Source organism: Syngnathoides biaculeatus, chromosome 21 (genome assembly GCF_019802595.1).
Source record: "Syngnathoides biaculeatus isolate LvHL_M chromosome 21, ASM1980259v1, whole genome shotgun sequence".
Taxonomy (NCBI): Eukaryota; Metazoa; Chordata; class Actinopteri; order Syngnathiformes; family Syngnathidae; genus Syngnathoides; species Syngnathoides biaculeatus.
In genome coordinates this window covers 3885238-3899535 of record NC_084660.1, presented here as the reverse complement: position 1 = coordinate 3899535, position 14298 = coordinate 3885238, and the positions used below count along the sequence as shown (strand labels likewise).

The following is a 14298-nucleotide window of genomic DNA, read 5'->3' as shown; positions in this document are numbered from 1 at the left end:
AAAATGAAACTCCTCAGCTCACTTCAACATAGCGGACACCCTTGGCACAAAGATGCCGTAAGGCGGCAGCAAAGCACTATTTTTGTCCGAACAAAAACTGACTCGCCTCGGCCGAATTGCTGACGGAAGAGCCCAGACAGCAAAACAAACACGTTTGGGGAAGAGGGCGAGCCGGGCGTCGCTAAAAGGAGGGGCGGCCGTAAAAGTCTCTTCCAGCTTGGCCAAATTTAGATTTCATGGTCTCAACATATAACATATATCGGGGACCGTGTTCTTATTGGTCACATGATCAATTTATTATATGGAGGTTTGAATCACGTCACGATCATTTCGATCTTCTTTGTGGCTGGTTGACCGTAACAAGAAGGCTTACCCACACACCGAGGTAGGGGTCCACTCCACTGGGAACTGGCCAGGCAGGTGATCCCGGCGTCCCCCTCCACTCGATGGCCTCGGTTGCAGTCCACGTGGCATTCCGCCCTGTAGGAGGCGCCCCCTTCGCTGCACCTCAAAGTGCCGTGCGGGGGCTCGGCGAGGGGCGGGCAAGAGCGGACTGCGGGGCCAAAATAAAACAAGCGTGCGGCACAAAGACAAACGGAGAGGACGGCTTCAAGTTTCACGCGTACACATTGGAACACAGACATCAAGGAACCCGCGATTATTCATTTCCCGTGTACAAAAGATTTGCGGGTCTTTTCTTTTGTTATTTTGGCAGGCGACTGTTGCGGGTGCCGGCCGGGTTCATATGTCGCCCTCGTGCAGCTGCTCAGCGGTACTCTAACTTTAAAGTTCCTTTTAAAATCCGGTACTCAGCCAAGTAACTCTTACTTCACGAAGGAGTACTTTTTAAAGGTAGCCGCGGTGTGAATGTCACCGGTCGCTCGTCCGTGCGTGCGTGCGTGTCCTGCAGTTGTCTACTTGCCAGCCGGTCGAGAAAATGGACGGCAAAAAAAAACGACTTCTCGCGCGTTCTGCGCCGCAGATGTTCCGGGGGAAGAAAAGGTAGGAGGGCAGGCTCCGATTAAAGAGCAGGCTCAGGGAGGAGGACGGGAAGCTCGGACAGGGAGTTCGCGCAAGGAGATCGCAGCGAGGACACCCTCGCGGCTTCGTAGGCCCGAGGGAGGGGGTCTCCACGGTAACGCCCGTGTCTGCAGCTCGTGAAACGAACACACACGTAACATACGACTTTTTTGTTGTTGTCGGGTTTTTTTTTACAACTACTACTTGGAACTTTTCAATCGTATCCCATAAAGATCCCCCCAAATCCTTTGTCTGTGCGTTTTCTTGTTTGATATTTTCCGCTGGCTGTGAGATGGACTCGAGACTTTTGAATTTTCGCTTACGTTTACAAGAGGCCGGCGAGCCCGACCAGGTGCCGTCGGCCTGACACAGCCGGATGCCGGTCCCCTGGATGTCGAACCCCGGCTGGCATTTGACGCCGCACGCCGCGTCGTAGTGGTTGTTGCATATGTTCTGGATGAAGAAGCCGTTTTCCGGCGGGGACAGTGGAGGGCAGTGAACCACTGGAGTGGGGGGGGGGGGGGTGGGGGGGGGGGAAATCAATTCAAAACAATAAATCGATTGCAGTTGGTAGTGATTAATCCCAATGTGTGACCGATCCTTCAAGTTACCCTGGCAAGTCGTGTCCATTCGCCGGTAGCCCGGCTTGCAGACGCAGTCGCTGAGCGAGGTGCTGCCGGGCCTGGACGTGTGCTGCTGGTCCGGGCATGCCAGGCAAGTGCTCGGACCGCCGGGCGTTCCCTCCGGTTTGTAGGTACCTGGTGGGCACGCTTTAAAAAATAAAAAAATAAAATAAATGAATAAAGTCTGAATAATATCACCAGATGTCAAAAAAAAAATAAGAAAACAAAACTTTGGTTTAAAAAAAAAACCGGATGCAGGGGCTCCCCCTTTTTATTTTCTACATTTTAATACCGTCAAGTCATGAACTCGGCGGGTCCACACCCACGCACATATTTAAACATGCTCAAGAGATGGAGAAAAACACGGGGAGGAGAAAAGAAAAAAAAAACTCCCCACAGGGGATATTTGATGGGATTTGTAGGCCTCAAGCAATGAGATGGCTTATGTATGCGTTTTCCTTGCAAGCCATTTCGAAATCACGGTAGTTCCAACGTCTCCACATTAAGCTCGTGTGAAACATGCTGAGTAAATACCCAAGATGCCATTTTTAGGACACGTGGACTCCAGTTCAAAAGGCGCTTGTGTGGATTCGCCGATCGCCGTCCCTGAAATGCAACGAGCCAGTCGGCCATTTCGGCTGAAAGCGCCCATTTTAAAAAGGACACATTCCATGAAAACTGCAACGCGAGAAAAAAATATTAGCTCTCAACACCTGATTGACCAATGGACCGATCCGTCGTTAACGGGACACACGCAAAACAAAAAAAAGGCCCTGAAAGTGAACGGCCGTGTCCACGGAAAAAGGCGCCTGGAAAGTTGCCCTGAAACTCGGGTCGTGCGTCTGTCATAATATGAGTCAGTCAGAGGGACCTGTACCTGAAATTGAACAGGATGTCCGCCATTTTGCTTGAACGCATCCAACTCGGGCCGAAACTCCCGAAAGGTTGCGTGTTTTGGCTAAGCGTGGATGCAGACAGATGGATGCGCACACGCACACACACAAATCCACACGCTGCAGACTTTCTGGCCCGTTCCACCAGGAATCGGGCCAAGATGGGAGGGATGAGCAGGAAGTGATGAACGACGAAAGAATGAACTTCCTTTCGAAACGTATCAGCACGCCACAGGCCACATAATGAATCCGCAGCAATTGTGCTTGGACGCCGCGGCGCTCGGAATTACACGGCAGCCAAACATCGGAGCCTTTATTTAGAGAGGAAGTCGGGCGTCAGCTGGCAGATGAGCACAAAAGCAGACCGACTTTCTCCTTTCACTGGCTCACATTCCTTCATTACACAATAAAATTAAAAAACATTGTACTTCATTCAATTCCAGGAAATTAAAAAAAAAAAAAAAAAGGCTTTTGCCTGCGCCGCTATCTATATTTTGCAGCATCCACAAAATGTAAGAACATTTTTTGGGAGTAAACATAGCGTAGCGGTCGTTTATCACATAAAGAAGAAGAAAGTCAGAAAATCAAACTACAGCAAGGTGTGGATTTGATTTAAATAGCTGATCAGTTAGCAGGAAAAAAAAAAAAAAAAACAAACATTGACAGTGAATGCCATTGATGCAATTCCCTTGGAATCCTAAAAACGCCAAAACGAGAAACGTTATTGAAGCCGCCGCGGGGATGAAAGAAGAATGAATTTTACGGTTAATCCGAGACACACGGAACTCCAGCTCGCCCGGCTAACCTTCAACTGGATTTCCCGAGAACGAGGCAATTGCTTTCTGAGCAGAAAAAAAAAAAGAAGAAAAAGGAAAATGCAAACAAAGTGCAGGCCAGTTCATAAGCAAAAAAAAAAAAAAAAAAAGCCAACATTACAATCACACGAGAAGGTTTGGATTAGACCCGCCTAAAAAAAGACTGGGACGAACACGAAAGGTTTATTCAGAGGACCGCAGCGACCGACATAGAGAGGTCGGTTTCATCTCTGAGGGTCATATTCGTCGGGCGCTGTGTACATTGATAGGCTCGCTCCCGCAAAATCCACAAACACATGCTCGAAAACGCGCAGCCGTCCGCACGGGGCAATTACACACGCTGCTTCCCACCTCTTATCTTCGACGCAAATTATTTAATTGCAAGGCAGCAAATCTCACAATTTCATGTTCCCGACAGAAATATGTCTGCACATCTGGTCCGAGTCATCATCTGGTTTATTTTATCCTGCAACCCAAGCCGGACGACTCCAGATGGGGAAATCGAAATTCTGCCATCTCACCGTTTGGAGTGTGGACCGCTAATCTGGAAGACGGAGGCCGGAGGAACGGATCAAAAGTAGCGACAAACAAATATACAGGCCGGATCCATTTTGTCCCGAGCGATAGATTCCATTACCTTTCTGCAATCGGAAAAAAAATGTAAAAAAAAAAAAAAAAATGAAGTTTGGAAAAATTAGCACCAGGCACAATTTTCAACCAATCACAAGAGGAGACATGCAAAAAAAAAAAAAACTACCCGAGAATGAAATTGAACAGGAAGTCAACTTTCATGAAAACAAAACATCCCCCCCCCCCCCCCCTTCTCCAGTTCCACCGATCAATCGGGTGAGCAATGGAAGTGAAGAGGAAGTCGGCCATGTGGGGGGGGGGGGGGGGGGGGCAACGTTGTCCCCCTGGCTACTTTCCAACGCCGGCCGGCGCCTGGCGACCTTTGATCCTTTGGCGCTCCCAGTCAGCTCGCTTGCGGTCAGAGCCGGCTCCTAAATTCCAGAGTGCTGCAACTGAGACTCAGTTATGTGCATAAATAGACGGTTGAAATGGACAATTCAAGTGCGCGGTCTGGCCTGCAAAACAGATTTCACGGCAGGGTCTTTCGGGGGAAGTGATGAAAAAGGAGCTTCGGTTGCGTGTCAACACGGCCTGGAGACGCATTGACCGCGACGCAGCACACACGGACTGGTGCGCTCAAGGAGGACGTCGAGCGATTCCCGAGAGCCACGATACCGCTCGCCGACTCCCAAGGACACGGTGCACATCCCACTGGCTTATTACAGACTCCGGGAGGTTGAGGCCGACCGCTAAACAACTGTACAAACACGGGCAGCTCTCCAGTCTGGTGAGTTTGATTATAGATGGCGGCGTGCTGGGAAATAAGTGACAAAAAGTCAACAGTGCGTCCTCGCTGCGCACTGTGCAAAGAAACGACTGCGCCGCCCAACGACCCGGAGTTGCGTGACAAGACGTGGATCTGGGAGACAGTGCTCAACTTATCACGACAAATGAAAGAACGCAGCCCACCACTTGCCCGAGAGACTCCAAACCATATCCGAGCGTTTGCGCAGAGTTGAACTCGCCTCGTTTAGGCCCGGTGCGCCAGGTGCCGCGCTCGAAAACGCAGAGGAGGGGCCGTTTACAGCCCCGACCCACATCCGAGACCAAAGAGCATCAATAAAAGCCATTTACAAAGCCGCTTGTGTCATTTCGTGAAGGGAGGGGGCTTTTCCCTTTGCAGCCAAACACGGAGGAGACTTGTGAGTGTTTTCCCGCCCAGACCGCAGCAGGACCAGATCTCCCGACGAGCCTTTCATCTGTGACCCCTCACCCCGAGAAACAAGAAGGTGGAAGGAGACCCAGACCCTGTCCGGACAGTTTACAGTTATTGCTGCTGGTGCAATTGAAGCGAGTCCGGACTATTTATGGAACAGGTCCGCTCCTGGGGCAGAAGCGCAGAATGTTGACTTATTACAGCATCCGGCTGTAAATGACAGAAAATAGAAGGTGACTTTTATCCGTGTGCTGGCAGCGGTGGACGTTTGCTCGAGCCAGTCCAAAACAAGACCGGATTTGGAAATGCTCACACTGGCTCTCGATTGGAGGTCATTCGGGCAAACCATCTGAATTTTCATCTTCCCAAACTCCTTTTTCGCACGATTTTGACCCCAGACGGGCCGACCCGGCGTTCAATTTCCGACACGGTTCCTTTTCCCTGCGTCCACTTCCAGCGCACGTGTCCTCCTGAAGTTTAGGCCCGAGCACATTTACAAACCGTCCAGGGAGCGCTACTGAGTAACTTTAATGACACCACATGAACATAGTCCAGACCTTTCTTTCTCTCCCTCCGGTTCCAGAAGAGGTCATCGACCCAGTTTGACTCTCAGTCCACAGAACCACTTCTCGTGTCCGCTCCATAAAAGAAACTTAAGGTGCGACATGGTAGTCCGGCAAACTGTCAGAACGGGTCCTCGCGTCTCGTCTTTATCTGCTGGAATTCCTCTTATGTTTCTCTTGGCGCGGACGGGTCTCTAAACAATCCTCCAGTACACGGTGGAGATTTGGGTCGGGTTTGCAACCAAATTACTCAGTCAATAGTAATAATAATGGCCACACTGACAAGGCTGATGGTTTTGTATGTTTTTGGAAAAGGGGAGCCAGAAAAAAAAAAAAAAAATTGCAAACCTCACAGTCTAGACGGCAAACCCACCTGAAGCTTACCTCCCCCCCTCCCCCGCCTTCCGCCACACACACACACACACACACACACACTGTGGAAGGGGGAGGCTTAACTCTGGCGGCAGTGTTTTGCTGCGCCTGTCAAAAAAAAAAAAAAAAAAAAAAAAAAAAAAAAAGCTGACCGGTGACGCACGCAGAGCAGCCAGAATCCGCACAACAAGCTCAGCTTCAGCCGGGCCGACTTGAGGTAAACCGAGACTCGGTCTTGACTCCATCAAAAGTCAAAACTTGAAAGGAAGTGACCTGTACCCCCCCCCCCCCCCACACACACACACACTCTTATCAACGGCTTAACTTCACAACATGTGCAAAGGGAATGTCAAAATGGAACCAACGAGTACGTTGGGGGACTCTCCCAGCTCGTCTGTGACCTTCAAGCGTCTACAAAACTGAAACGACGAACCCAATTCTTACTTCGATTACGCGGGACAGTTTTGGGCACCTCACGACAGAGCAGAGTACGCCTTGCGCTTGGTAGTAGAAAGTAAAGTGTTGCTATTGGTGGGAATAGAAAATTCATGGAGCGAATGATGAAATGCATGTTTAATAAAAATTTTTAAAAAAGCCACAGACGTTTAACTCCAGCCATGCGGTGTGTCAGCGTCAAATTTGTAAATGAATTTTTATATTTACGTCAAATGCTCAGTCTTGTTTTTGTTGGGCCTTTGTACCTCCAGTGCGGCATGAATATTGCAAGAATACTTTGTACTGTATGTGCCTCCAGTAGTCGAAACACAGCATTCGGATTGTCGGTATTTGAGGAAAAAGAATTTGACGGATTAACGCATCCGTTTTCATCCACGTCAGGGGGCCGCCACATTTGGCAATGTCGCCCTCTGCTGTCGTCCGTCAGGAGCGTCACGACGTTTCCCGTGCCGGTGTTTTGCGAACGGCGCGCGATCGAACGCGGAAAACAAGTCGCCGACTCCTCGCGGCGCTAGCTAGCAGATCTAATACTTGGTGGCTGGATGGTTTGAAGATTTTCACAAGTTGGGGTTCAAACCGTCACGTCAGTTTGTTTTCAAACAGCGTCATGTTACAGTGGCAAAAATGATGAAATATACTTTTTGGAACTCTCGGTATGATGGCGGTACTTGGTGACCCGCCGACATTGACGTTTTAGGGCATCAGGATGAAACTGACAAGAGTTCAGAGTCCAGAGACTTTTCGGGCTACCGACCTGTGCACTCGTGCTGCAGACCCTTCCCGTAGTAACCCTTCTCGCAGATGCAGTCGTAGCGTCCGGTGTGAGTGCCGCACTTGCAGCTGGCCATCACGTCGCAGCAGTCCCGACCGGCCTCGCACAGGGACGAGCATCGGGACAGATCCTCCTGGATGTAGCTGCCCGTGGGGAGATCTACAAGAGAGAAATGCGGCGGGACATCAAACCTAAAGTCGCCTCAATCCCACCAACGTGATCCAAAGCCTCCCGGTTGACTTCACCAAGAAATGGAAGCGAGGCCAGGAGCGGCTTTTTGGTTCTCGCGGGAAAATCGATGACTGGTTCATCCTGTTTTACTGGTGAGCATTAAACTAGCGCTCGTGGATTTTTGGATGATGAAACGAGGTATTTTCTTTCATATCCGGTATGAGGTCGAATTGTCTATATTTCTTGTTCGCTTCGCTGTAACTGTCAACAGGTTGTTTCAGGAAACAGCTTGAAACGAGCACTATAATTGACTCTTTTTGAAGAATTGCTTGCGATCTGCCAAATTGTACACGATTAGGGAGGACATGCCGGTCAAGTGGTCTTGGGTGCCAAGCGAGCTCACGAAATGTAATGTATGGCCAGCGATACGGATACTGCAATATTGTCGCCAATCATGGGAATTCCCACTTAACGTGAGGCAGAAAATGGGCTCTACTTTTGGAGCTGAGAGCTTAACAGGGAAAACCGTTTTAAAATGTTAGCTTCCCGTTGAAAGCTCGTGCCAGCAGAGTGCAAAGTCATCTTTTATCATTTAAAGGAGCAAATGGAAACAGTGCAGAGGTGCAATCCAATCCCACGTCTGTCAAGTAGGTTAACGGACGCTTTTTTTTTTTTTTTTTAAAGTTGGTTAGATCATTGTAAGAATTCTGTCATAAAAAGATGGAAACTTGGTTTGGGTCATCCTACAAAAAAAGGGGGCGTGTTCGTCACAGACACGGAAGCTTGTCAGATCTCGCACCTTCATGCAACGCACGGCGGGCCAGGGCTTCGAACTCGGCAAAGTTGTGCACCAGGTAGCAGTGCTGCTCCTTGGGGTGCGAGGCCATGTCGTGCAGCTCCCGGATGTTGCCCTGCCAGATGCCCAGCGTGAAAATTTCCACGCCGCGCTCCCTCAGAGCCGCCGCCACGGGCCGAGGATCTCCGCCGTTGGAGTAGCCGTCGGTGATCAGGAAGATGACCTTGCTTGCATTTGTGCGGGAATGTCGCAGGATTTGCTGTTTGGCAAAAGCAGAAAACGCATTGGATGGGAAATACTTTGGATCGTCTACAGGAACCGGACAACGCGGGGGGGAGGGCGTGGTATTTCGTGGGTACTTCAACTCGCTCTCATATTCCAAGTAACAGTAACGTGAGGTTCCGCGTCCTGCACTAGCTGGCGACCAAGACGGTCGATCGTGCCTCTTGCCCAGATCAGGCTCCGGCTCACCTGCCAGCCTAATGCGGACGAGGACTAAAGAAAACGGACGAATCGGGGGTACGCAAACTGCTTGTTGTATAATCCCAGGCTTTAGGACGTCACACATGACCACTAAATGCAACCCTCAATTCGAGCCTTCTTCAAATCCCGACCTCAGCAGGAGCACTGGGTGAGAGGAAATGAGAGCATGGCCTAAAACTGTAACGATTTCTCTGACAGAAAAGCCAGCTGCTCGCCAGTGGTCGAAAACCACCCCAAAACACTGGGCAGACGCAGATACAGTTCCTGAACTAACTTGAACAAGCCACCCATACAATTAGCTCAGGACGTCCAACTCATTTTCAAGGGTCTGACAAGCTGAAATTGTCGAGTTGCGGGCCTCGGTTTACGCGCAGACTTTTTGCAGTTCTTTTGCTGTGGTTTTAAGGGGAACGCTGCATTGTCAATAACCGACAGTCAACATTTCTACTTATTGCTTGTGAACACAATCCGTACTTTATTACACAAGTATCTGTGTTTCTACTTCAAGACAGAGTGGGAGTACTTCGGCCACCTCTGAAAACAAGAACTGATTTTCCCTGCATTCTGAGTCCAATCCTAAGAAAGGAGGACACGAAGGGTGTGACAGGGCGAAGGAGAGAAAGTTCTGGTCTTTATTGTCTAATTGGCCAAACATCAAGCGGCCTCTGGCAGGAGCAGCGTAATTACAGAGGCCGAGAAGCGAGAGAGCGAGGGAGAGGAAAAGGAGGACTGGTCGCGCCGCTGCAATCGGGAGAACCGGGCGCTCCGTGCTTCCTCTCGCTTGCTATAATAGCTGGACCGTGGATAAAATGTAAAAATATGTTCTGATGTTCAACACAAAAAGTTCATGCGCCCAAAATATATGGAACAGGCAAAAAAGGCAAAACACAGCTTTTGCTTTTCCTTTTTTTTTTTTTTTTTTTTAACCACACAAGTGTGAAGCGCATGAGCAACTAAGTGAAAGCTTTTTTTTTTTTTTTTTTTTTTTTTTTGGTAGCAATGACGCCAGCTGGAGTTTAAATTGGTATTTTGTGCGCCAAACAGAAGAATAGCAATAAACTAAGGAATCTCTGATATGTCTGAGACGGACGGGCCTGAAAAGCTCCTGTAACAAAAAACAAACAAAAAAAAAAAAAACAATCTTGGAATACAGGCAATACATTTGTGAGAAAAATAGAAATTTTTTCCACACGATAACAAAATTCTCAGATGCCAGCAGCATTTTGGGGGGAGGAATTTGTTTTCAAACCTCGAATCATGAAAAAAATCAATCTAAGAAAACAGGGGGAATGTGAAAGAACATACACGTCTTGAAGATAATATTTTCACGGAAACAGAAGTCCTCCAGGGGGGTTTTGGGACGATGCGCTGGACCAAGTCCCGTCCACCCACGTTGGCACAGGTCCAAGGGAGCGATAACAAGCCTTCAACAACGGGCGCATATCAGCGTGTGTGCGATTTGGAGACCGTGATACGGGACGTGTTGAGAGCAACCAACACGCCTGGAGGGATTAGCAGTAAAAAAAAAAAAAAAAAAAAACATCAACAAACTTCCATGACTTCAGTCCAGCGTGGCTACAGACGTGGTCATTTTTTTTTTCTTCTTCTTTGCATCCACATTCCAAAAACAACAAAAGCCCGCAATTGTAATCCGACCACATCCGCTCAGAAAAAAACAAAACAAAAACAACCCCCCCCCATTCCTTTCGGAAGCGAGAGTGCTTATTTTGACAGGGCCATCTTCCCTGCACTCGGATCGACGTCAGCGTGCGACTCTCCAGCGGCGGCGCTACCGAGCGCGCAATTTTATCCCGGCATTCCATTGAGTGTGACCGAGTCACAATGCAAGCCCGCTGGTTCCGTTGAATCCCAACCGAATTCACAATGATTACAGTTGCCGTCTTTGTGCTTCCGGCTTCTTCGAGATGGCTGTCACGTCTTGGGGAGGGAAACGGTTGGCAGCGGCCATCGTGTGAAACGGCACGGCCCAACATTGACGCCGTAGGATGCTCAAATCATCTGGCGACCGTGAATGCCGGGCATAATTGAAGGTGGCAGTGGCAGCCCCTGACCCTCCCAACAAAGTATTTGTCTTCTAACACCCGTGTATACGCCAGACTCCTCATCTCCACACCTTCGCTGGCTTTCATTTATCAGCTCAGCGCATACGAGCCAGGCGCTCGAGCAGGCGGGCCTACCGATTGCGGCGCTCTATTTTAAGACTCGGGTGGGTGACGATTGCGGACATTTACGTGCAAAAGTGGACTCGTGTCCAATGGCTCGGGTAGTCGGACGTCTGCCGCCGTCTCCCATCTCTCGGGTCGCTCGGCGACTGACTCCGCAATTCCGCAAAACAAAAAACAAAAAAAAATTGCTCGGAATTTTCAAAAAGGGATTTCGGATGGAATTCATTCTTATTTTAGATGTTGACCTCCTTTTTCCACATTTCCGGAGGGATTCAAATGCATTCCAAGCGCAAGTCACCGTTGCACATTGCGCTCATTCAAGTAGATCCGCAGCATTTTACTTTAGGGTCTGCGCCTCAGCCTTCGCACGCAAGAAACTGCGGTCTTTCGTCACACTGAACTCGAAAATCCACTTCAAGAAACTCAACCCAGCCGTCACCACAAACTGCCGCCGACTTTTAGTCGTCTACCTCTACGGATCGGCGACAGTCCGGCGCTTTGACGTCGACAAACGGGCTTCCATTTCCTCTGGTCAAAGGCCCCGGCGGCGGTTGAACTCTGCCGACCTCGCCGTAGAATTCAAAGAGCTCCGGATCGGTACGAGAGCAGAAGCGCGTCAGCAATCGAAGACCAAGCAGTGCCTCAACGATCTCAAGTCACATTGAAAAAGTATAGGTAATAACAAAAAAACAAAAACAAAAAAAAAAAGAAAAAAAGAGCACAGTTCTAGACATTCATTTTCTGCTGCTTCGACGTCGTCACGGGTGACCGGCGAACGGATCGTTTCCAGGAAATAAACACATGGCAATGTAATGTCTGAAATGATGGAAAGAATCTGCGCAGTCATGAATGAGGAGGCCTCGGGGTCCTTTCCTTTGAGACGCTCACGGGTTGGAAAGTTTCTGGAAAATATTCCGCATCCATTTCAGAAAAGAGGGTGGGAGCGGGGGAGTCCCGTGAAGTAACCGTCATTTGTCAAAAAATGCGATTGAGTCCATAAACCCGGCTGTTGAGATCATTTTCTTTCGCTGTCAGATTCGCAGATTTATGAGGCGCTGTTCACCGACCGGCGACGTATTCTTCAAATTCTGAGGTCGCTAACTCTCCGCGTCGGCTCATCCCGGGCACCGAAAGACCAGACGGTTGGGCTCGCACCGTGGCGACGCCGCGAGCGGGAGGAAATGATCTAGGCCGAGATGGCGGGAAGCGGAGCCTCATCTTATCATTTTGTCGCCGTCTGGCCTCGCCCTCGGGAACCGGATCAAACGCTTGCACCTTGCTTTCATTTCGTGCAAAAGGATGGATGCTCTTTGGCCAAGGTCTTTTTTTTTTTTTTTTTTTTTTCCCCCCCCTCCCTCGGTGAGAAAACACTTTTGCCAAATCGTGATGTTGCTATTTCCTAGAAAGAAAACCCACTGCTCATGGTGCATCTTCTTCAAAAGTAGCCAAAACTATTCCTGGTGCAATTTCCTAAAACAAAGACATAGTTGTCTCTTTTCAGAGACAGCGCTGGTGCACTTTGGTGTAAAAATAGATAAAAATGGCGCTTCTTGATTTGCGTGCAAGCGCAAGACTCACTAGCATTTTGCTACTAGGATGACACACTAGTGACAGAGCACTTACTTAAAAAGAAGACAAATGATGTTGCACTTCCCTAAAATGCAGATCAATTATTTGAGTTCTGGTGTCCAGAAGAAGTATAACCATCAAAACTTCTCCTCTCACAGCTCAAGCGCCGGGGTGTGCGCACTTTTGCCACCTCCAATAAGATGACCTTCCAGACAGTGTGCGCGCAGGTCTTCCGTTGGGACGGAAAACAAGAGAAATGGGAGGAATCAGAGACTTTGTGCTGACTCACTGGAACCAGAGTCGCATCAATTGTTTGGCCCGCTGCGGCTTGGAAAGGCCCACGAAGATTATTTATGTATATTCTGAGCGCTAGGTTAGGAGTTATTAAAGCGATTACACCACACGGACGCGCTCGTGTCTATTTTACGGCCGTAAACCACGCAACGGCTCTGTTGCACTCTTAATTATCGCACGCTGGGTGACAAAGACGGAAAGCCGGTCCATAAACATTTCGGTGTGATTGATGAGCCCAAACGCTTCTCGGGTGACTTTGGAGGCATTCGATGCAAGGCAATGAGCAGGGGAAAATTCCAATCATCCACCTGCAGGTTGAAATCCAGAAGGCAGCAACTGTTGATTTTGCGCTTGTCAAATTTTCCACTTGTGGGGAAAAGAAAGAATTTTCTATATTGTCCCCTAATTTTTCTGTCTGCATTTTTTTCCGCGAGCAACGCGAAAGAGAGAGAGAAAAAAAAAAAAACAAACAAACATAAAAAGGCAAAAATGAGACATCACGGCGACACATGCTGACTGCGCTTGACGCCGATGCCGAGACACGAGGCAGATGGAGACCAAAGAGTCATGTCTCTACATGCAAGCCTGGTGGAAAAATGTCTCCCTCTCTTAATGGATCACAGCCTCCGAGAGTTGCCGAGGGACTAAAACATAGCTCTGTTATTATTACGGCGCAATTACCAATCACCCACGTCACTGTTCTTTTCCCAAAGAACACATCCGACGATCGCGTCACAAGAAAGCAAAATGACATCATGTGAGGATTTGAAAGAAGGTGCGAGCTGCGGGGAGAACCCGGTCAGTCCATCAGGCGCAGTTCATAAAACGACGCTCATATCGTGAGCTAAATCACAGAGGCGGAGTTCGGGAATACTGTTCGGACGCTGCGGAACCAATCCTTGGAGAGTTTTTTTTGTTTGTTTTCTTCTTCTTCTTCTTTTCGTCCCCGAGGTTTTTAAAAGCCGGGACTGGTCCTGGAGGCCCCTTATCGGTATTTAACTTCAGGGGGTTGAGTTGAAAAGCTGCCCTGAGGGCCGAGCTGTTAGCCAACAGTCCAAGGCTAATCGTCGGAAACTACGGCGGAGACTCGAGTGCAAAGCGCTCCAGACGGCGTGATAAGACCGCGAAGTCAAACGTGTGGCAGACGCAAATGTACGAAATGTTGCGCAGGTTGGTGAAGGCGGACCTGAGGTGAGGAGACGAGGTGTTTTTGGAGGACCAGCGCGGCTTTCTTACACTGCCGGGCGGCGTCGACTCGACAGTGGGCCGGGCCGTATGCCCACCTCTGCACGTGTGCTTAAATCAACAAACCAAAAACAAGCTAGCGTTTGAGGGGCCCGACCTTGGCAAACTCGCTCGGTGGCAACGTGAGTAGCACAGCGGCACGATCAGGGTTTTACATCCCTCCCTGTATTCAGAAAGTATTTCTAACGAGAACTGGTCCAATTGTACCACGCTAACAGATGCTATACCAACACGTCGTAGGCTCGCAGTTGATA

General features: G+C 49.2%; 1 protein-coding gene across 7 annotated transcripts in view; it reads right to left on the bottom strand.

Moving 5' to 3' along the window:
• svep1 (sushi, von Willebrand factor type A, EGF and pentraxin domain containing 1) overlaps positions 1 to 14298 on the bottom strand; it is a 59898-nt gene that overhangs the window by 23239 nt on the left and 22361 nt on the right. For all 7 annotated transcript variants that reach the window (XM_061808626.1, XM_061808630.1, XM_061808628.1 and 4 more), the window contains 5 exons: positions 8271 to 8526; positions 7283 to 7459; positions 1632 to 1790; positions 1344 to 1523; positions 374 to 553 (listed from right to left, as the gene is read on the bottom strand). In XM_061808626.1, the coding sequence (XP_061664610.1) occupies positions 374 to 553; positions 1344 to 1523; positions 1632 to 1790; positions 7283 to 7459; positions 8271 to 8526 (952 nt within the window). The remainder of the gene's footprint in view (positions 1 to 373; positions 554 to 1343; positions 1524 to 1631; positions 1791 to 7282; positions 7460 to 8270; positions 8527 to 14298) is intronic.